This window comes from Pundamilia nyererei, unplaced genomic scaffold (genome assembly GCF_000239375.1).
Source record: "Pundamilia nyererei isolate P.nyererei 1_Seehausen unplaced genomic scaffold, PunNye1.0 scaffold00202, whole genome shotgun sequence".
Taxonomy (NCBI): domain Eukaryota; kingdom Metazoa; phylum Chordata; class Actinopteri; order Cichliformes; family Cichlidae; genus Pundamilia; species Pundamilia nyererei.
In genome coordinates this window covers 443984-467264 of record NW_005187603.1, presented here as the reverse complement: position 1 = coordinate 467264, position 23281 = coordinate 443984, and the positions used below count along the sequence as shown (strand labels likewise).

Here is a 23281-nt window from a genome sequence, read left to right as displayed (position 1 = left end):
GTGGGAAAAGGCCATGGAGTGAAGGAAAGGTGTGGAGGAGAGACTTAAAAGGACTCAGGAAAGGAGAAGCAGACTGCTTTTACGCTGGACTCCTTAATCATGTCTGCACTGCTGAAACTACACTGTCTACAGGATGGACTACAAAAGCCGGCCTTACATCATCCCAGCGTGTTCTGTCGTTTCCTGCAGGGAAATATAACACTTCACTCAACTGCGAGAATTCAAACAGCTTTATTGTGACTGCAGATGCTCCAGTGCAGAAAAACAGCGACAGAAGAAGAAGCAGCCAGACCTGAGTAGGAGGCCAATCACAGCTCGGGGGACACTTGGGGACATTTTTATTATTATTATGAAAACTAATTAAAAATACTATAAATGCTTTAAATGAACTATGAAATAAAAAATGAACGGTGGAGGGAAAAAAAGTTGTTTTCATGACAATGTTGATGCAAAAATGTTCCATTAATATTATTTTAAAATAACAATATTTGCAGCAAATATTTGAAAAATGTTTGTTAATGAGCACTGAAATGTTTTTTACAGAGTTAATGTAGAAAAGAGTTCAGTGAGCTTTGAGGCTGAAATCATCCCACACACTGTTTCTTTTTTTGGTCTTTGGTGACGTCAGAAGCTCTTAGACGAGAGCCAATGAAGCGGTTTGAGGGGAAACGTCACGAGGACGCCGCCGCCCTCACGTGTCTGCCATGAATATGAATCTGAAGCCTGCCAGCTTCCATTAGCGCGCTCTTCAAACTGCTACTACAATTTAGCCTAGCATTGCTTTGGAAGGAAGTGATGTCCCTAGAGTCTGACAGATGGCGAGCTGCAGTCTGGAGACATGATGCTGGTGATGGTGGTCATGGTGATGGTGGTCATGGTGATGGCGGTCATGGTGATAGACTTCCTGAGTGGACAGATCGATGGCGTCTCTCGTGTTTCAGAGGGAGTAAAGCTTCAGCTGCTCCTCTATGTCGGCCTCCGTCACCTCCTGGTTCGCCTTCAGCAGCTGGAAGATGGCCGCCAGCTGCTCCTGTTGCACCCTGGGATGTCAACACACACACACACACACACACACACACACACACACACGGTTAACAGTTTAGCCTCCAGGATCGTTTTTATTGTTGATCCTCGCTCAGGTGTTTTCAGATAGTGGGTTCGGATGTTCACTGAATGATTTCAATATGAATGAACCAGATTATTGCAAACAGCTAACAGTCTCACCATCTGAGCCTTACATAGCTGCCTGCAGCTAGCAACCAGGTAGCACATCATTAGACAGTACTGCGCTGAAGTCTTCAGCCAACGAGCTTGACAATGAATGTTTGGTGTGAGCACCTTCATCCTTCAGCTCTCTGAGGATCTCTTCTCCAGGCTTCTTGAAGGACGTTCAGAGCTCTTCTTTGGATGTTTCTGCCTCAGGATGTCCCTACCAATGTTCCCTCTAATGTTTTCATGTGTGTGAACACACAAACACCCTGAGCGGTCACTTGGACCACAGTGAGCAACAGCAGACGTGAGCACTGTGGTCACGCCAGCATCGAATCCATGCATGGTTCATTAAAGTAATCAAATTACAGCATTTATGTTAGACTAGTTTTAGTTAACTGCTTTAGCCCACTTACAATGAAAATTTAAAAAAATCTTGTTCATGACCTGTGCAGCATGTTAACACTATTGGAAGTAAAAATAACTTTGACAACAATTTTGAAAACACAACTTTCTTTCTTTTCTTTTTTTTATTTTCATAAAGCTCTGACTTCTGAGTCTGTGGTCTGTTAGAGAGTCTGTAACTCTGCAAAATACAGTAAATAATGACCAATGTTGGGCAGGTAATGATATAGTTACTTCTTCAAAAAAGTTACTGAGTTTTGCAAACAACAAAGTTTTTTGCAGCTTTTACCTAAAAATGCAGCCAAGGTGTTTTTTAAACAAACATTTCAAACTATTTACAGAACAATCAGCTGTTCTGCATCAAATCTGATGCCACACAAATTATTTGTGTCGCTCCAAAAATAATTTGTGTCCACTATGAGATGAAGGAGAACAACAGCCTGATACCTGCAGGCCTGACAGCAGCAGATGTGTCACTGCTGTAACACCTGTGACACTCAGCAGGCGCCTCATTGTTCTGACACACAACAAAACCATTGACTACACTTAGTTAGCAGAGCGATGCTACTGTGAACTGAGGAGCGATTGTCCTGATGTGAGCTTCTACTCGGGGTTTTTTCTTCATGTTCAGAGCAGAAATGTTTTTGTTAAGAAACTGGATGTTGTGTTTTTCTCCACAATTTTAATTATATAGATATATTTCTACTAATGAAATGAGTTTGCTAACAGCAACAGGGATGAGTCAGTGAGTCAGTTGGGTTTGTGAATCATGATTCACGAGTCAGTAAAGTGATTCTCGAGTACTGAACGATTCGTTCATGATTCGCGCATCACTACACGCCGCTTTGCTCGCTAAAACAGCGGTGTCGGCACATAAGGACGCTGTCATAGCCTGTCAACGTTGATTGGCTGCATATATACGAATGTGGGATAAGGTGGCATCGTTCTGATCCCGTACAGGAGCAGCCAGTCACTGTCTGACTATGACTGAAGAACAGAATTGTTAACGCATTTATTTTAATTTCAATTCAGGTAGATTTTTTTCTGTGTGCAGAGGCCGTGCAGCAGTGCACAATTGTGCACGCGCGCAGCTTGGAGGGAACATTGGTCCCCGCACTGCTTCAGGAATGCTGAGCTCCAGCTCTGGGGAGGCCCATCCATGACTGATAGTGCTCCACTGTGTGTTGACATGCTTTCACTGCGCTGGCAGTGTGTATGGGATCATCATCAGGCTGAAAAATGAGGCTGCCAATCAGAATCTTTCAGATGTTACTGCATGTGGATCAAAATCTGATTTTCTTCATTAATCAGCAGTTTTAACTCCAACACACATCCAGCTAAATGAAACCAGTCCAAAGACTCTGGCACTGCAAACGTCTCTGAAAGTGTTTCCACTGATGATTCCCAGCAGTGGCTGTAAGCTGACAGTATTTCGTCTGCCCCTCCTCTGTGTTAGGTCTTGAGGCTGAGATAAAACAGGAGCGTTTCAGTCATCTGCATCTTGATATTTTGAAACCAGACTCGTCACTCATCACTTTTGATCCTAAATTCTCAGTGAGAGAGAGCGAGGAACAAAAGCCAGCTCCTCCAGATCTCTGAGCTCATCAACCCGACAGGCTGGACGAGCTCAGAGATCAGATCAGAGATCAGCTGAGCAGCAGGCTCACCTCCTGATCTCTTACAGCCAGAGGACGTCTTAATGCAGGTTTGCCATATTTGGAGGGACTTTCATTTTTTGTGTCGTCTGTGGTTACACTTTTAGTTTTTCATATGTTGCCTCTAAACAACCACCTGATGGTGCTGTTGTCTCTGTCAGCTCCACCTAAACTTTGAAGCAAAAACAGGAAACAGGAAAGAATAAACAAACATCAAGAATGGGCAAAAGTACTTTTAATAATCCAGAATTTACAAAACAAAGATCAGAAAGAATCAACAACATGTTTCACGCTTTTATTTCATGGTTAACTTTTAAAATCACAACTGAACACTGAAGCCAGCAGGAACGTTTTATTGCAGCTTGTCGTCTAATTTTCTTTCTTCATTTGAAACCAGCAGTGAGAACCAGGTTATACTGAGGTTAACTTCATTAACATTCACTCACATAATTAATTTGTTTGCTTCAGAAAAGCTGGACACGAAAAGCAGACGGAAAAGAAACTCCTGAAGGCACTTTGGTGTGAAGACGTTTGCTTTTCACAAGCAGCTCAAACCTCAAAACTCAACAACAAGAGAAGAAAGTAGGACTTCCTGCAGGGTCTGATCTCATCTCTTCAGAGCCCCTCATCCTCACAGATCAGCTGTAAGAACACAAAGAAAACACAAGTTTGAGATCACAACTACAGGAAAACTTGTAAAAATAACTCAAACCGTCTGAAAATCTAAACCCGGTGACACTAACACGCACCAGAGTTAGTGCAGTTTAACGTGACGTTGTTCTGGAGTCACCTCAGCTCTGAGAGATGCTAACGCTAACACTGACTCTACTCGAATATTCAGGTTTATAGATGCTGAAGTTTTTTGGGCAGAGAAGTAAACGGTGCTGCACCGAAAACCTCCTCCAGGTTGCTTTGGTGCCTCGTAGTTTGCATAGAAGTCGCCGACTTGCAGCGAGTCGTCAACGACTCACTGAGCTGTTGTGGCAGAGCTCGCCTTCAGAGTAAAAGCTGCATGAAATCTGTTGGCTACAGCGATAAGGCACAACTTTTACTTTGAAAGCAAATGTTCTGTTTCCTGTGGTTGGTGTTTGCAGTCTGATCCAGTGCGAACAGTGTTGCCAATTTAGCGACTTTGTCGAGTTTTCAGACGTGAAAGCGCGTATGGCTTTTACTCTCAACAAGCAGCGGGTGCTGCAACGCAGTCGGTTCTTCTTTTACTCTTATGCTGTTTTGTGGATCACAAGGTTTAAAACTACTTATAAACACACACACACACACACACACAGTAACTCCACCAGAGCGCCTATTTCGGGTCAGTTTGCCGGTCCAAGCCCGGGTAAAGGAGCAGGGTTGGAATTGTGACAATAAAAAAAAACAATAATTGCTAAAAGAAATTTAATTTGTAGTTCTAAATAAACTCTAAATGCATTTAGGACGTTTTTTACTCACTTTATGTCTCTTCCACGATGTTATTTCTCTCTCCAACAACATAGGTGCAATTAGATTAGCATGACCAATTATGCAAATTAGGCGATGACATCATTTAGAGACTTTTAGGACAACCAATAGCGATTTTCCTTACTGAGGAGTTGGCAACACTGAGTGCGAACCACAGGAGACTGCAGAGGTCTGCTACCAGAACATAAAACACACACAGGTTTTAGGTGCAGCACTTTGGGGCTGATGTAACCTAGGCAACCCAGACACGTTTCCTTGACTGCAGGTTGCTGAGCGGTCACCGGGAAGCCTGAGCTAACAGTTCAGTGGAAAGTCCTTCAGGAGCGACTCCAGCTGATCGAGGCGACCAGAGTCAGAGGTCAGTTAGGTTAACTAGTTCGACTCATGGACACGTTGCCTAACATGGTTAATGACGGCTCTCCTGACAGACAGGTGAAGCAAAGGGCGGCACTCACCGTTAGCTGAGCCGTAGCAGGCAGCATGCAGGGTTAGCAGGCGAGCAGCACAGCTGGACAGAAGCTGACAGATGTGACGAGACCAGAGCGAAGACAGAAATAAACGAGCAGAGGCGAGCGCTCGATGAGCAGCCGGTCCACAGCGACGCTTCACCTGCACAGGTGAGACAGCAGCTGCTGCCTCAGGCTACAGCCACAAAGCAAAGTTCTCAGAAGTGTTTGTCCAGCTACAGAACACACCTCCACCCGGGAATTATTTATTCACCTGGATCAGAATACAGAAAATTCAACAGGAAAAAATGTTGATGACAGTCGTCCAGTTCCCACAGGTCAAAATAAAGATGGCGAGTCCACAGTGCTGCACATTCACCACGACCGAAGCAATGAAACGACCCGCGCTTCATCCCCATAAATCCCCACGGGGTCGCGACAGGAAGGACGTGGAACAAGTAAAGCTTGTATTGTTTTAACAGCACCTGAACATGCGTCACTAACACATTTAGAAACGCTCTCTGCTTCAGCAGCCCCTCGTCACGGTCGGCGTGGAATAAAATACTCCATATGACAGGAGTGGGGAACTCCACAGTGTCCTGGTCCAGGCTGACGTTGACTGTGTGACAGCTGATTATATTAATATGAGGTATTATTATGGTTCTTTTGAATGTGTGGTGTGTTTGACCAGAGGAGGGCGCTGGTGAGCTCCACGCTGCGCGCAGTGGAAAAGTCCAAAAAAGAAACTGAGCTCAGACGCAGGCGGAGGACTCTCCATCAAACACGAAGGTCCTCGCTGCTCGTTTTCTCCATAACAGCAACCGTTAATTATGGGCCACGGTTTCCTGTGCTTTGGATAAAGCGCTGAACTGTTTGGCTTAAATGATTCAACCTCTATTTTTATGGATGTGTTTAAGCGCCTCCAGGACCCCGTCTGAATCACTGTAACCCTGCTCTGACGCTGCACACTTTCTGCAGGAGGCTGATATGAAGTCTGGCAGCCCGCTGCTAGAATCACAGCAGCAGTGATATCAAAGTCCACACCCAGAAATTAAACTGCTCCGAACGAGGCAGCAGCTGTGACGTCTGCTCTCAGGCCTTTTCTCAAAGTTTGCAGCTCCACTCGTCTGTGAGGCAGACGAACAGTAAAATCGAGTTACTGTGGCCTCTGCAACCAAGTGTTCCAGTAGTTTATGCAGGTCAGGAAATGTGTGTGTGTGAAAGCTGGAGACTGAATCAGAGATGACCGGATACTCGCAGGACAAAGAGACGGGCTGGCAGGAAACATGAACCAGGAATACCTCTGCCTCCATAAACAGGCAGTAGCCCTGAAGTAATGGAGATAATGAAAGCTGTGTGTCTGAGGTCAGCGGCTGGACTGAAGAGGAGCATCTCACCTGTCTGAGGTAAAGAAGGCAGCGCACAGCAGGACCGAATTACATGAAGGGGAGTCTGAGGACGCGTCCACGCTGTGACTGCAGCACCAAGCCTGATCTTCTTCACATGACTCAAAGAGTTCCCATCACACGTCTGTGAAAATGCTCCCAGAGCTCATCCAACCCTGGAGCCTGGGAAACTCACGTCAGCCCCAGCGTGGTCACGTGACCCCGGCGCTCTTTTCTTTTAGATTAAAAGCTCGTGAAGCCTCACAACACTGAGCGCGCCCCTGCTGCAGCTGGAGCGTCTCCTTTATCCCCACAGAGAACATGTGACCCACATCGGCCGCCTTTTGTCCCTGCTGGGTCACACTCAGTTGGTACACTGCTGGGAGGTTAAAGGGGCGGGGCTGAGCTTCCTGTTAGCAGACGGTGAAGGACAATAATGATAAGAGGATAAGCAGCCGCTGTCTGGAGCGGCGGGCTGGTGTAAACACAGACCATGTGACCAACAGCAGAGGAATGAGCGTGAAACAGGGAGGAGCATCAGCCGCAGGGATAGACCAATCAATAATCAGTCATCAGCACCTCATGCAGAATATCTCACTGCAGAGACAGGAAACGATTAAAAGTTGGGACACGCCCACTCGTGGGCAGAAAACACAAAAACATGTTCTCAGTGTCAGCAGGGACCCAACCAGCAGCTGGACCCGAACGTCCACAGGAGACGCAAACACAGACCCTCCCCACGGAGGAGACTCCACGGTCACAGTGAAAGAAGTACCATAATGGCGCTACACGCACGGCTTTAATATCCCTTTAGTAACATTCTGTTTTCTTTTAATGTTGCAGCTGAAGCGAATCACACGACGGCTTCTGTAAACGCTGATTCTCAGAGTTTATTTTTATCATCATTTTGCAGATTGACTCAAATAATCAAATCATTGCAGTTATTACAGATGCTCTTTAATTAATTGCTTTGATCAACATGTTTGTTCTCCTGAAGAAACTTCAGATGAGAGACGTCAAACCTGCAGCTGCTGTCGGCTCTGCAGGACAGACGTTAATCAGTTTATAGCTTCTTATTGGACGCTTTGATCTAACTGGCTGCATTTGCTCTGTTTCTCACTGTGAATGTCGGCGTCAGTCTGTGCTGCAGCGTTAGGGGTGATTAAGGACGGGCAGGGCTGAGGGTTCAGGGAGGGGATATTCTCCTTACCAGCTCCTTCCTAGCACACTGAGTCTGCTGAGGCTGATTACAGAGAGGTAAAATCAGACGTGAGCTCTATCCTGGAAAGATAAAGGTGGAGGCTGTCAGACACGTCACTCATACAATCCAGAAAAACGTGCAAATTCTCCAGAAAACAAAGGTTGGTGCATGCTGGGATATTCCAGGAGGGGCGGATATAAAAAGAAGCTTAAATGAAAAGTTTGTTTTATGTCACTTAAAAAAAGCCCGATGATCACGATTCTGTGTGTAACTGAACACGGCTATCAGACACATGCACGCGGCGTCATAACCAAATTATAAGTGAGAGCAGCACATCACAGGTGTCACATGATGGTGATCCTCCCAGTATGCACAACATGTATTCTGATGAATAAGGATGCAACAATCCCAGTACAGGACGCATCAGGCTGCTGCAGCAGGACTGGGACCAATCAGGGATGAACTTTGACCCAAACCTGTGCAAAACAAACTGCAGCGCTGGCTGTATCTGTCTTTGAAACACGCCCATCTCTCTGCATGCAGCACAGCTGCTGCTGCATGCAGACACCTCATGCACTAACGTAGATCCATCACATGATGCATGACAGCTGATTACAAGAGGACAGAAAATGACTGTTTGTGGTCAGTTAGCATCTTTTGTGCAAGCCTCTGTGTCCCACAGTGAGGAGCGACCTTCAGTCTGGAGGGACTCGCCCTTTCTCGAGTTTCTCCTGACTCAGAAGGTTTTGGCCTCCAGGTGTTTGACACCCTGCCTCAGGGAGGACGAGGCTGGGGTCAGACTGAACACAAAGGTAAGGTCACTGCGCAGCTGGAAGCAAACATTCAGAGTTTAACAGATGCTCGGCGAGGATTCTGCACAGGCTTCTCTCAGCAAACTGAGAACAGAGAGGCCTCCCCTGCTCCAGGAACACAGTGCAGCAGCAGCACCAAGCCACACAAAGCTCCAGTGCCCAATCAGAGCGCTGCAGACGTGCACTCCCCACACCGACAAGAGCAGAAAATAAAAACGGTGAAATCTGCCAGACTTTCGTCCGCAGGCTGCTTCTCTACTTAACTGTGATTCAACAAAGAAGCAACGGGAACTCCGTCCAGCTGCAGGCTCACAGACGGGCACAGACAGCATGTAGCAGCAGATTACATAACACTGCGTTCAGACAGCGTCAGCCTCAGGACGCGTAGAACAGACACGAACGGAGGAGACAGAAGCTGCTCTGGATGTACGAACCAGAGCGCTCTCTCGCTCCAGCGAGGACGGACCGAGTCCTCGGCAAAAGTCTCGATTTGAATAATCAGCTGCCTCAGTTAAAATTCTGCTGGGATGGAAACACAGGCGTGTGTGAAGAGCCTCAAGAGGCAGAGCTGCTCCCAGCACAGGTACGACAAAGGTGTACCTGAGGTGGTGCAAAGGGAGGCCATGGTTCTGGTTCCACACCGAGCCCAGTCTACACGAAGCAGCCGTTTACTGTCGGTGGGTTCAAGTCTCCACCTTTTCTGCTTCTCCCATTCATGGCGTCACGCCCTTCCCTGTTCCCGCCCACTTTTAACCAATCAGCATTCGACTGACACACAGCATTGTCCACACTGAGCCACGTGCTGGTAGAGACAGCTCTCTAACCACATCCATACAATAGCTGGTTAATTAAAACCTGATGAGTTCAAATGAAACCACAGCTGTTTTTTGTTTCCTGAGCTCTTCCATCAAATCTTCCACGCCGAGTGTCAGAAAGGTTTAAGGAGCCAATCAGCTTTGGCTGCTCCGTGCAGCCGACCCGTCCATGCAGGATAGAACAGCGTGATCACGGCACACAGCACCAAGGTCAGTGTTAGCATGCAGTGAAACTGTCAGCCAGGAAACCAACCTCTGCTCCTCCTCCATGTCCTCCTGGGTCATCAGCACTGCCATCTTACTCTGTTTCATTCCCGGGGTGAAGCTCAGCACATCAGCAGCTGCAGCCACATCTGGAACAGCAGAGGGAGCGCAGACATGTTAGCATCTGGCTGATGTCAGCTCTAACTCATCAGCTCATACTGACAATACAAGATTTTTCTTTTTTTTATTCTTTATATTCGTTTGCTGAGTGACTAACAACTAAAGTGCATCTCTGTTTTCTTTCGTGAAGTAACGAGAGCGGCAGGACTCACAGTTTTGGTGAAAAGTTCTTACTGTACATTTAAAAGAGCTTAGAAGCAAAGTCCAAGCGGTCACATCACTGCAGTCTGTGGTTGAACATTTCTGCCACTGTATTTGTGCAGCAATAACCTCCGAGCACACAAACGCACCTGTCGCTCCAGCTGCTGCGTGACAGCTTGGAGGTCAAATGGCGAGCCGTCAGCCTGCACGCCAAGAGCTTTGCTGCCTGTTCAAGATTAAGTATCATCCTCCTGCAGCAGATGGCTGCTTCACCTCTACGCACGCCGGCTGATACAGTAACCACGCTCTGGCTCAGCCAGCGTCGACAGCCGGCCGCACGGAGCACGGTTACGCATCATGCATGAACCTGGATACTGATCCAGACTTGCAGGTCACAGTGATCACAGGGAGTAGCCGGATTTCCTCCTTGCCGATTCATTAACAGCAAATCAGCTGTTCTAAAATATATTCCTCTGGGTCACACGTTGTATTTCAGTAGCCCAGCATCTGTGTACACTCCTAATGTTTCCTGGAAGTGACTTATCTGTGACGCGCAGCTGCTGGCCTCAGTTTTCTGCTCAAAGATTGTCTTCAGTGTAAACGAAGCTGACACGTAAACCCAGAGCACGTATGTGGGAGCTTCAGTGTTCACAGCGGGTTCAAACTTTCAGCATGTTTAGTCTGTTTTAGCAGCAGATATACTGAACCAATGTCATTGTCACATACATGTTACACCACATGTCACTGTTCAAAGCAAATGTTTTTGAGGTGTTGGCATTGAGACGTTCAGGAGCCTTGAGCCAACGGTTGTCGTGATTTGGCGCTAAATAAATAAAGTGAAATTGAGGAACCATCATTCTTCACTAAAGAAATCAGTACACAGGCTGTACTGAATTATTTAACAGGTTTTTTAACAAGTTTCAAATTTATGTTGAACAGAAGAGGCCCCAGGATAGAGCCTTGGGATGCTCCTAATATTTAATTACTGGAAACTTAGACACTAGGCAGTCCTTGGCCAAGAAATAAAACCAGTTCTGGACTCATGTGGTCCACCGAGGTCAACTAAGACCAAAACCTCTCTGAACAGAGACAGAAGAGTAGAAATGCACAGTCCAGCTAGCAGACTTACCATCATCCAGGATGGTCTCTGGTTCTGGTTCCTGCTTGTGCGATGGTTCTGTCAGACCTTCATTGGGTCCGGGCATCTGCTCAAGCAGTTCTTCGGGTTCAGTCGCGGACTTCTGGGCTGCCACTTCAGACACGAGCACAGGTTCTGGATCAGTAACAAGTTCTGGGACAGTTTTGGGTTCAGATACGAGTTCAGGGGACCTGTCTGGTTCTGATAAGGGCTCTGCTACAGGTTTGGACTCTGGGGTAGGTTCTGCAGCTTGTTCTGGGCCTGATACCAAGCCTGGTATGGGTTCAGACACTGCTGCTGCTTCTTGTGCTTCATCTGGTTCGAGAACAGGTTCTGGGCCTGACACAGCTTCAGAGACAAGTTCTGATACTGTGACTGATTCTGGAACAGACTTTGGCTCTTTTGTTGGTTCAGGGACTGCTTCTGGTGCTGGTGGTTGCTCTGCTCTTGTCCCTGGCACTTTTATTGGTTCTGCCACAGGTTCTGGTGCTCTGACTGCTTCTGTGACCTCTGGATCTTCTGCTGCTTCCGGCTCAGCTTCTGATATCTGCGCTGGTTCTGGGACGTGTTGTGGTTCTGGGACGTGTTGTGGTTCTGGGACGTGTTGTGGTTCTGGGACAGCCTGAAAAGAGAAAGATTATGAAAACAGTTCACAGCAGTGGACGTCACAGTTGAACGAGCAGCTCGCCGACTGTCAAAACTGAGATAAACCTGATAAACCTGCTGAAGTCTGGAATCTGCTTTGGGAAAGTTTATGAATGACGTCATCCTGTAATTCAAAGTAATTTTTGCTTTTGAGAAAATGAAACAGATTTCACGAAGGCTGGTTTTTGATAACTTTAAAGACCTTTATTACAAAATGTTTTTTAGGATTACAGACCATTATTACACAGTAAGAGCACAGTTAACCCGTCAATGTGCAAATATTGTCTTGCTTGTTCAAATCTCACTGGCGCTGGATTTTGCTGACTCGGGGAACCGAACCCAGATGCTTTGAATCTGGGCCGCAGAGGAAAACCAAACAACCGCCATGAAACAAGAATTTCATGAAGCAGAGAAATGTAATATCAGCCAGACTTGAAGGAAGACTTATACTTCAGCAATGAAAAATACCTGGACACATGTGGACTCCCTGTAATGACCTCTGCACAGACCAACTCATCTGGAGGTCATTACTGTCACTCGCAGCACCTCCACAGCAACACTGGGACAAATAAAACCCTCCTCAGCTAACCTGTCCCTTCTTTGACACCCAGCAGCTCATCCATACAGCTATGTACAGTGTATGTACTATATATACCCAGGTATATATCTAGCGGCTGACCTCCCTATTTGGCTCTACTGTTGCACCTGTCTGTGCTGAGGTTGCACACATCGACATCCAAGCAGCAGATCTGGTTTCTGCCTCAGCCTCTCTGCCATACCACCATCCAAGCTTTCCTCCCGTCCTCGTCTTTAGGAGGCGCTTGTGGCCTTAAAGAAACCAAACACTTGGAAGGCTTTATGGAGACGAAGGAACTTTGAACTCTATTAAACTGAGATCTGTGACTGCGTACAGTGAGCTCATTGCCGAGTTCTAGAAAGCAGTCCAAGATGATCTGAGCTTTGAGACCTGGAGCTGGCCTGAGGTCATACAGGGATGGGCATGGCCAGCAGCAACACTCGGGCAGTGTAAACCATACTAAGCTGGTACTGAAACCTCCCCACACCATCACACGAGCAGCGGCCGGAGCACAGGCAGGATGGATCCATGCTGTCATGTTGATTCCAAACTGACCGTCTGAACGTGACTCATCAGACCAGCAAACATCTTCCTCTGTTGGTGTGTGAACTGAACCCTCAGTTTCCTGCTCACACTGACAGGAGTGACACGGTTGTGTGGTCTTCTGCTGCTTCAAGGTTCAGAGATGCTCTTCTACATACCTTGAATGTAATGAAGAAGCTTCTCGGATGAGAGGTGAAACATCTTCAAGCAACCTAAAGAAGTCCAGACGCTTTTCTTTCCAAGCTCCTTAGACTATTAGAGTTTCCGTTTCCTTCCTATCAGTCTGTCCATTATCCTCTGACCTCAAAGCTTTTTCACAGAGAGGTATCATAAGGCAGCGGTCTCCAACCTTTTTTGCGCCACGGACCGGTTTATGCCCGACAATATTTTCACAGACCGGCCTTTAAGGTGTCGCGGATAAATACAACAAAATAAAACTAGTACCGGTACCGAAAAAAAGAAGATTTATTCATAACACACGTGAAAAGACCCAGGAAAACCAAGTAAACGATAAAAACGATAAAAACGATAACAAAATAACGCTGAAAACCGATAAAAACCCTGAAAACTATACATTTCACACCTGAGCCTCGACTCTCGCAGCCCGGTACCAAACAACTCACGGACCGGTACGAGTCCGAGGCCCGGGGGTTGGGGACCGCTGTCATAAGGTACATCAAGTTTATAGGATGTTAAATCAAAATGACAAAGTAGTAAATCAAAGATTAGAAAGCAAACGTCAGTCAGACAGTGATGTGTCACAGTCTGAGTGTTGTAATGAGGCGGACCATAACAGCCCCTGAACTAGAAGGTTTGGATCATATGAACAAAAGTGTGACACGTCTTCTAGGAAATGGCCATTTTTATGAGTATTAACCGATCTTGAGCCCAGAGAAATGGAGGCAGAAATCTTTTTTTGATTTTAGGCCCGCTCTGCTCCATCGGTCTCGCCCTGACCCGGAGAGACCCCACAGTCTGCTGCTGGTCTCACCACCGAGACAGCTGGTGCACGCTTGTCTTAACCCCACAGCAGCCCTCCATCACAGCCTCACACTGACATGGCATCTGTTTAGCCGGAAACACGGGTCTCTTCCTCTGAATTCCTGAGCTCTGAATCACTGAAATACCCACGGTGCTAAATGCAGCTCATTAAATCGCTCTGTGAGTCAGCAGAACGATGAGGACGGGCCCTGTTTGGACTCCGGGCCTAAACCAGAAAACAGTTTGTTAAAGGAGTGATGAGGTCATTGTGTGCAGCGGCGTCCTTTCATGCAACAAACATCAACTTCCTAATTTGGAGAACGTATCTACCAGGCAGCACAAAAGTTAATGTGTGACCAATTTACCATCGGCACATAAAACATCAAACTTACACGACTTAAACTCTATCGACAGATTATTTTTGATATGAATATGCAGTGAAGGGATGAGACGTTTGCTACGGGAGGTTTTCTGCTTTCTGTTCGTAGCCCGACTTCAAACGAGCGATTGCATTCATTCAGTCAGAACAGATTATGACACCAAATTAGGATTGTGAGCTCTTTAATTGGGACCATGTTCTAAACTCATTAACAGTCATTATAAGATATGATTGCAAGAACTTAGAACGTACAAAGGCTGAAGCTGGGATTCTGGAAAACAAGCTCTTCCACTGTGGATTAGGCTCAGTCACCGCCGCCTTCACCACCTCTGAGAGCACGTCCTGCTAAGCATATCTGTAACATTACACTGAGTGCTGTGCTCCTAAAAGCCATTTCAGCTCCATAACAGGCGCAGAGGAAGCATCAGCTCAGCTGGCATGTGGGGAATTCACTGAGCTACCTGAGCAAACCGGACAGATCACTCAGACGTCGGACACACGATGCAAACGTTTCAACCTCCAAGCTTTGCTTTGCTTCTTTTCTTAAACTGTTTCTTACACCTGCAAATTACAAAACAAGCCTTCAGGTTTTCTTTGAACCGCATACAGCAGCTCTGACAGCAGACGAGGAGCTCGGTGAGACAGGGAGGAGGTCGGGGTGGGTGGATGGGTCAGCTGATTACTTCAAGCTGTCAGGTAATGTTACAGTGGAGCCACAGCAGGTAAATGTTAATGAGGGCTTATTGGTGTTGTTTGAAGGCAGCTGGACGCTGTGAACACAGCTCTGCTCTTCTGTTATATGAGATTATAAAGTTTACAGTGAAAAAGAAAAACGTAATTAATCAGAATAAAATCAATCCACCAGCTGGGCCACGTGGATGTTACAGACTGCAGGTGATTTGGTCTCATCTGATATAAGAATTCTTGCTCCACTGATTTTGGAGACGGTTGCTTGGCTACAGTTGTCATTTGCAGGTCTTCCCATAAATTTCATCCCAGTATGATTCAGCTGAGGGCAGCGTGCCGAGGCGAGCGCTCCAGCCTCTGTGTGAACAGACTCTTTGTTATCCTCCTGCTCGCTGCCCTATCTCCACTTCAGCTGCTGACTCCACCTCCATTTACGACGGAGACGCTTCCACCGTGTCCTCTCACACAGATCATCTTACTTCATCTCATACAGACCAACATCTGTGAGACAAACATTTAGATTCAGAGTGCGAGGCCAATCGCTGAGACCGGCCCTTTCACATCCTCTGTTTCAGGCTCTGGTGGTGCTATAAAGAGCAAACTCCTCCCCAGCGCCAGCAGCTACAACCAATAAACACCAGGAAGTTCTCTCAGAGGCCGGGCGGGGACAGGGTGTGGTTGCGACGGTGGTGGTGAGGGTGACGGTGCCAAGCTCAGTGTAATCACCACATTGTTTTGTCCCGGATTTGATGCCCAGCCAGCAGCTCTGTGGAGCAGAGGAGTACTGAGCCAGAGCCGAGCAGGCCTCAGAGGGAGGAGGAGAGGCAGGAACGGCGCCAGGCCGGGGGAAATACCAGCAGAGGTATGTCAGGCTGGAGAGAACGGCTCACAGCTTCCACGACTCGCTGCTGCTCAGTTTGATAAAACCCAAAGAAGACGAGAGTCCCACGTATTTGATTTCATGTATAGTTGTTCCTGAAACACCAAACGTCGTGACTGTTTCCTCCCAGAGTTCAAGCACATCCTGTTGAAACCTCGGCTCTTTTTATCTTAATGACCTTGTAGTACCATATCACCCTATTAGAGCACTTGGCTCTCGCTCTGCAGGCCTACTTGTTGTTCCTAGAGTATTTAAAAGTAGAATGGGAGGCAGAGCCTTCAGTTTTCAGGCCCCTCTTCTGTGGAACCAGCTTCCAGTTTGGATTCAGGAGACAGACACTATCTCTACTTTCAAGATCAGGCTTCAAACTTTCCTTTTTGCTAAAGCATATAGTTAGGGCTGGACCAGGTGACCCTGGATCCTCCCTTAGTTATGCTGCTGAGGGATTCCCATGATGCACTGGGTGTTTCTTCTTCACTCACTATGTATTAACAGACCTCTCTGCATTGAATCATATCTGTTATTAACCTCTGTCTCTCTTCCACAGCATGTCTTTATCCTGTCTTCCTTCTCTCACCCCAACCAATCACAGCAGATGGCCCCGCCCCTCCCTGAACCTGGTTCTGCTGGAGGTTTCTTCCTGTTAAAAGGGAGTTTTTCCTTCCCACTGTCGCCAAAGTGCTGCTCATAGGGGGTCATATGATTGTTGGGTTTTTCTCTGGATGTAGGGTCTACTTTACAGTATAAAGCACCTTGAGGCGACTGTTGTTGTGAAATAAAATTGAGTTTTCACTATCAGCAGGTCAGTTTTTCTAGGAGCGAGTGGCATATCTGGCCGAGAGCTGCTTTCATGCGTCTCAGCCTGATTTCTCCTTCTTGTTCAGCCGGCGTGACTCTGTGACATGTTTCTGCTTAGCATGTTGGACTAATCCTTCTGTTAACGTTACTCCACCTCCATCCAGACTGCAGCCTAGATAAGGCAAGCACAGAGAGAGCAGCGCGTTGTGCCCAGATTAATGCAATAAAGAGTTTTTTATTGAGCTGATGTGCTCGGGCTGGAAAAAGTGCTGCTTCTCGTTTAACACGTGGACACAGAGGAAACATCTTTAGCTCAAAGTCAACAGTGAAAGTTGTTTCTTCAGAGCTGGTTAACATTTCCTCTCCTTCCTCATTCTTTGAAAGTGTGTCGCTCGTGGCGAAGCAGCTCTCCATTTATGGAGATGTGAGTGAGCTCACGTCGTGCAGCTTTCACCGGAGGAACGAGACGAAGCTCTGCTGTTTAGTCTCTGCATCAACATCAGAATCAGCACAAGCATCAGCTGACAGTGAAATAAAAACACATGTTTTTAAAACTTGAATATTCTTCATGGATTTTCTTGGAATAAATCTAAACGTCTTAATTCTTTCCTCTGCGGCAGTAAAATGTTAAATTAATATTTAAATGATTCTAATTAGAATAAATATTTCCCAAACATATTGTTCCTTATGTTTTGGTCCCCAGCTCTAACACCACAAAATGATCATTTGACTAAGTCAAATGATCCAAACTAAACAGTGTTTTATTCCAACGGTCAGAGCAGGAAACTCTTCCACAGCACATCTACGGAGCAGGAAGGCTGAGGGTTTGATTCCCAAACTTTCTTCCTTCTGTCTGAATGTAAGTTTGAGGTAAAATAGAAAGTGCAGCCAGTGTCCCTTTGGCTGTGCTGCTGTCACTCCCACACAGAAAACAACACTCGCTGTGTTCCAGCGCTCAGACAGACGTCCTTTATGAACGCTGTGAGATGGCCCACGATGCATTGCGGCAGTCGTACAGTAAGCCTGACAGCTGCAGCTCGGTGTGCTTGGGTAACGTTATCAGAGGAGGCTCAGCAACTCAGAGGATTTAAAAAGTGGGATCAGCAGGTTGAGCTCACAGCTGTCAAACATGCCCACGCCACAGCGCCACACCCACCTCCTATAGGTGGTGTCAGTGTGGAGTTAGTGTCTGGCACCAAATATAGACGGTTAGTCGGAGACCTGTTACACATTCTGCAGGCTGTTTAAAGATGGCGGGCAGATGGTTTGCATGTTTAACAGCTCTCACATCAGCAGGTATTCAAACGAGTCCAACACCACAGCTTGTGTGTGCATTTCACTCCACCCTCCCAAAAACAGTTCAACATTTCCATAAAGACGAGTCAGAGTGTGCACAAGCAAATCCACCAATCACAGGGAAAAGGTGGGGACCATGTTTGGGCATCGGGCCTCCAGTCGTCAGTCCAGAGTGCACCCGCCGTTTACTGGTGGACGGTTATTAATCACTCACAGAGCAACACACACAGGTAGCTCGAGGAGAGCAGGTGGTAACTCGGGGCAACCAAACATCCAAATGAAGCTCTACAAGCTGCAGTTCCTCTCACGTCCACTAGAGGCTCCCATGTTAAACCTTTATTGCAGAAATACACATGTTCACAGCCCCATGCACAAACTGTCGGCCTCTGTGGATCGTTTCCTCCTTCACAACACCTGTTTATAGCTCACCTGTTTAAACTGCATTTAGATTCAAGACTCTTTATTCGTCACACACATAGTTATACAAGTACAACCTGCAGTGAAATGTAACCTGACACGCTGCTCGACTTGTGCAAAAGGAGGGAGAGAGAGAGCTTAATGTTGGCATTAAGGCTCCTGCATCTGCTAGCTTCACCTGAGCTGGACCTCTGGACCTGTTTGTGCGGTTGGGAGCATTGTTAATGACATCATGTGACCAATAATATGTCTGCTGTGAGGTCCCTGTACCAACAAACTGTCCAATAAGGCTGAGCTAGATTTTGATTGGCTGTTACTGAGAAGTAGTCAAGTCAAGTTGGCTTTATAGTCACTTCAACCATATACAGTTAGTACACAGTGAAGCGAAACAACATTCCTCCAGGACCAAGGTGCTACATGCAACATAAATTTACAACATAAATTAACAGAAAACACTAAACTAGCTAACTAAGAGGCCTAGTTAGCTGCTAGCAGAGACCAGACAGACTGACCTAACATGAATTAACAAAAAAAAAAAAAAACTAACTATCTAAGGAAGCCTTTTTTTTTGTTATCAGACAGCAGAAACAAAGTGCACGTGCAAATGTGCAAACAAGAGCAGCGAAGTGACAGAATGATAGAAAAACACAACGTAACATAATAATAAGGTTTTGTGATGCTAAAGTAATGCTAAAGGTTGCTATTGTTAGCCTTCTTTTATTTTTGGTTTAAAAAACCAAGATGGCAACAGTCAGTATCTCGACGTCCGTTTTCCATATACAGTCTGTGATAACTGCAGTTTCACTGATATGTAACTAATATGTTAGTTAGTGATTAGTCGATATAAATAAAGATGTAAAACAAAAACAAACAGCCACTAAAATAAACCGATTCAAGCAGGAAGTTCATGTGGACGTAAAGGAGCACCTGCCATCACCTCCAATAATCAGACTGAATAAACAGCAGCTTCCTGTCATCTCTGTCTGATCTGCCAGTTATGCTTTCAGCCAATCACCGTTAACCTAAACACACGAACACAGATCGACTGCGTTTGGTCCGAAACTGTTACAAAGGAAACATCATTTTACCTTAATGAGAAAGTTTATCGGAACTTTATCCAGTGAAAAGGAGCCAATATGAGAGAGAGAGAGAGAGAGAGAGAGAGGGAGGGAGGGAGGGAGAGACAGGGAGGGGGAGATAGGGAGAGTATGTCTCCTGTGGACAAACAATAACCTGGTGTTTGCTGTTATTCTCTTTTTAATCATCTGTTTATATAAAGTGACAGTAAATGATTAAAGTCTCTGGTACCGCCTTCTTCAGACGCAGGTGATGAAACTGAAGGACTTTGAGGCTCCTGTCTGACAGGCTGCAGTTACAAACTGCGTCTCGTTTGTACTTCTTACATCTTTTATTGCTTATTGATCAGTTTTGGAACTAAAGTTCATTTCCCGGGTTCTGCGTTTTATCAATTAAAAGTAGCCGCTTCTTTAACAAAACAAAACAAACAAACAAACACCAGTCTGATCAATAACAGCATCGATGGAGCTCACCTGGATCGTCTCGGCCGCCCCAATGTCCTCCACGCTCGGAGCTGGAGGCTCTGGTCGCAGGGAGGCTTCGGGCTCTTCTTCCAGAGCTCCTTGTGGAAGAAGGTCGTCTCCGTACCCGAGTTTGGACCTCTTGCTCCCGGCAGACGAGGAGGAGACATCGGGCTTCCTGCTGAGGAGCGACGTAGCGAAATAAATGGCAACGACGGTGAAGAGGATGGCGGGGACGATGACGGCGGGGTCCAAGTCCATGATGAAGAGCCGAAAAGCCACGGAGTGTGTGTTTGTTCAAGAGGAGGCTGAGGACCGTGAGTGTTAATCAGGCTGCGATCGCACACACTGAGCCTCATCCCGCCTCCTCACACAATCTGACCTCAACAGCTGACACACACACACACACACACACACACACACACACACACACACACACACACACACACACACACACACAGCAGCCGGATCTGCTTCAAAATAAAATACTCCAAGTGGGTTTTCGAAATTAAAGACCTAAAACTCAAATGCGGGTTCAGAGTGTCTAACGTTTGTACTTTTCAAAATAAGAGACCTGACATGTAGGGCACGATAACTCGCCAGCTTCTTGTTCAAATGAACATGACTTATACAACTTTAAACTATCTGACACACAGGCTACCACAGCATTGAAGAATGGTTTCAAAAATTATAAACCCTACAAACAGCATGTAAACCCAGTTAGATATTTCAAAATAAAAGTCGTTAACAAAGGGGTAAAAGAGGCATCGAGGGCTAATTTTCAAGCAGATAAGCTGCTTACCAAAGCAAAGCCCCAAGCCTAGTGTCTGCGTGGGCATTTGGTTTTCTTTTCTTTAAAGTGAATTCAAAGGCACCGGAAGCTCTGCTCGGACTGCAGCCCACCATCAGGCTGAACAACAGCTTTAAGCGGTCACGTGCTGAGCACTTCCTGTGCAATACCTGCAGTCAGAGTGCGAGTCTGAAATACCTGTTAGGATCTGTTCCGCTGCCATTATCAGAATTATTATCTATTCTTTTTATTTATGACTGAATATTTTCTTTTCTGTTGCTCTTTCATTCTAATGGTCGCACATCAAGTTCGGCGGTGCTTACGATGAGAATACAGATCAACTTGTGTTCTAACTAAATAAATCTTTAAATGCTTTTTGTTTCCCACATTTAAAACACAACAGACAAGAAGCCTGCCAACCAGCAGACGTTTCAAAGCTTATAAATGGTGTGCGTACACTTGATTGGGCACACCTAGTTATCTGCTTGTTAAATAATGAACCAATAAGCCAATCACATGGCAGCAGCTGCTCACACGCAGGTATGGCTGAAGTTCAACCTGAGCATCAGGGTGATGTGACGGTGGCGGGGTTGTTGGTCCCTCTGAGGGCGGAGTCTCATGGATGTACTAACGAGGTGTACCTAATAATGTGGCAGTTCAGATTTTAACATACACATCTCCTACCTGCAGAGCACATTTAAAAAATCTGATTATTAAATTCTCCTGAAACACTTCAGAAAACGAGCTTCAGGTTCAAGACCAGAGAAACGATGCATTTTATTTTCTAAAACATATTTTTAATAATCCTGTTGGGCTGCATAAACAATTCAAGATTTAAAGGGTTTATTGTCATGTGTACAGAAGAAATTTCTCTGTGCGATGAAATTCTTCCTTTGCTGTCCACACACAAACGCCAAGTTTGGCAGGGTTGAAGGAACAAACTGAGGATAAAAATAAGACAAGTTATTAGGATAACATAAGGATAAAAAATAGTGAAAGATAAAAAAGTACAAAACATGTAAATGAAGACAAGTGAGGGATGCAGTTGTCAATGTAAAGGCATGTACAAAGGAGCTTAGAGTGCAAATTGCAGTTGAGGTAGGTTCAAGAGTCTGATGGCTGTGGGGAAGGAGGAGCAGCTTTCACACTCCTAAACCAGAGGCGGAGCCAGACATTTGAAACACCCGGGGCTTAGCCCTGAAGGGTAGTATGCATGTGGGATTTTTTGACTGAAAGATTAATTGGCTCTGTTTTGAGTTTTGTTCAAAAAAGAATGACTTCATATAGGAAAAATATATATCACATGTGCAGGACACCTTAAACTAGTTTTTTAATTAAGCAGCAAGAAAGAACAAAGTCTGGCTGCATCAAGACACGAGGACCAAACCCCAATTCAACCAGACCAAGAACTGATCCTGAATTAAAACAGGACTACAACAGTTCAAAATCAGGACTACTGAGGACTTAACCAAGACAGAACCAGAATCAGAACTAGATGATAGCAGCACTAAAAATCATCATAGACCTGCACTACACTTATTTTTAATTCTACCAAAGTCCAATATTTAGATTGAGAGAAGTTTATATAATTATTCAGCCTTGTTGTGCAAACAAGCTGCAAAACTTAATAAATATAGAATCTGAAAAATAGTAAACCTAAAAAGAAACACGAGGTACGAGATACATGAGGACCTGTGATACGCTGATACTTTTGGTAAACAACCATTTGACTAACATGTGAGTCTCACCTGCTCTTGTTCATCTCTGTCCCTCTCTCTCCCTCTTTGTGCTGACAATCATCAAATCTACAGTTGAAACCAGATATTTATGTACTCTTCAGATAAAAACACAAACACGTTTTAATTGTAACATCAAATCAGACTAAATGTTTATTTTTTTAGGTTGATAAATATAAAAACATATTTGTTAACTTTAAGAGTAAAGAGAGAAACTATCTGTATTTCTTAATTGCAAACGGCACCAAATTGTATTTATAGAATTCATAGAATAGAATCGTCTGCAGTTTCTTATTAATTAACAATAAACTTAGTGTATATGTGCTCCTAAATTTGTCTCTCTTTATTCTGACATTTAACTAATTCAAAAAATATTTCAATATTTATCTAAAACAAAAGTTTACTCTAAATTGATGTTGTACAGTAAAAATGTTTTATGTTTTCTCCCTAAAGTGTAAATATCTGGTTATATCCTGCTGTGTACTGAAATTCTTCTTGTTTTGCATAGAAATATACTGAACAACATGCAAAGCATAATATATAAAATAACATCTACCTGAGTTTTTTCTTTGAAAGAAGCCTCTAATGTCCATTCTTATATTTCAGTACATAACTGAAACCGATTTATTTAGTCGGGGAGGGTAAGAACTGAGAATATGAAATAAACACAGGTAAGCTAAGACTCTAAAAAAATAGCATTTGTTCGGCTTTTCATTTCACCATTTGTTGATTGGTCAAGTGATCAGTTTGATATCAATCTTTCGTGATTCACGTCATATTTACATTATTTGTACAGTACGAATGATTTGCTTTGGTACCTGCTCAAACTTAAGCTCTCCTTAGTATGGCTGGCTCCGTTTCTCCAACAGCGCACTCACAGGCAGCAGCGGCCCCGCCCCCTCGCTCAGTCGCTTAGTGCCTGAGCTCGGATCATACCAATATCAGGGGGATTCACGCACAGTCGT

At 45.4% G+C, this 23281-nt stretch overlaps 1 protein-coding gene across 4 annotated transcripts; it reads right to left on the bottom strand.

Annotated features, from left to right (window-relative positions):
* Positions 1 to 393: 393 nt before the first annotated feature.
* On the bottom strand, positions 394 to 20205 carry LOC102212764 (protein TsetseEP). 4 transcript variants are annotated; one of them, XR_312098.2, is made up of 5 exons: positions 19803 to 20205; positions 11041 to 11671; positions 9640 to 9739; positions 5183 to 5447; positions 3552 to 3911 (listed from the first exon to the last, which is right to left on the bottom strand). XR_312098.2 is itself a non-coding variant. In XM_005747689.2 (5 exons), exons 1-4 carry the CDS (start codon positions 20049 to 20051, stop codon positions 7806 to 7808), a joined length of 1014 nt encoding a protein of 337 aa, XP_005747746.1. In that variant the 5' UTR covers positions 20052 to 20205; the 3' UTR covers positions 3552 to 3911; positions 7769 to 7805. The 4 variants fall into 4 exon arrangements, 3 of the variants coding, with proteins under 3 accessions (XP_005747745.1, XP_005747746.1, XP_005747747.1); XM_005747689.2 differs by lacking the exon at positions 5183 to 5447 and adding an exon at positions 7769 to 7839; XM_005747688.2 differs by lacking the exons at positions 3552 to 3911; positions 5183 to 5447 and adding an exon at positions 394 to 1040.
* Positions 20206 to 23281: the final 3076 nt, after the last annotated feature.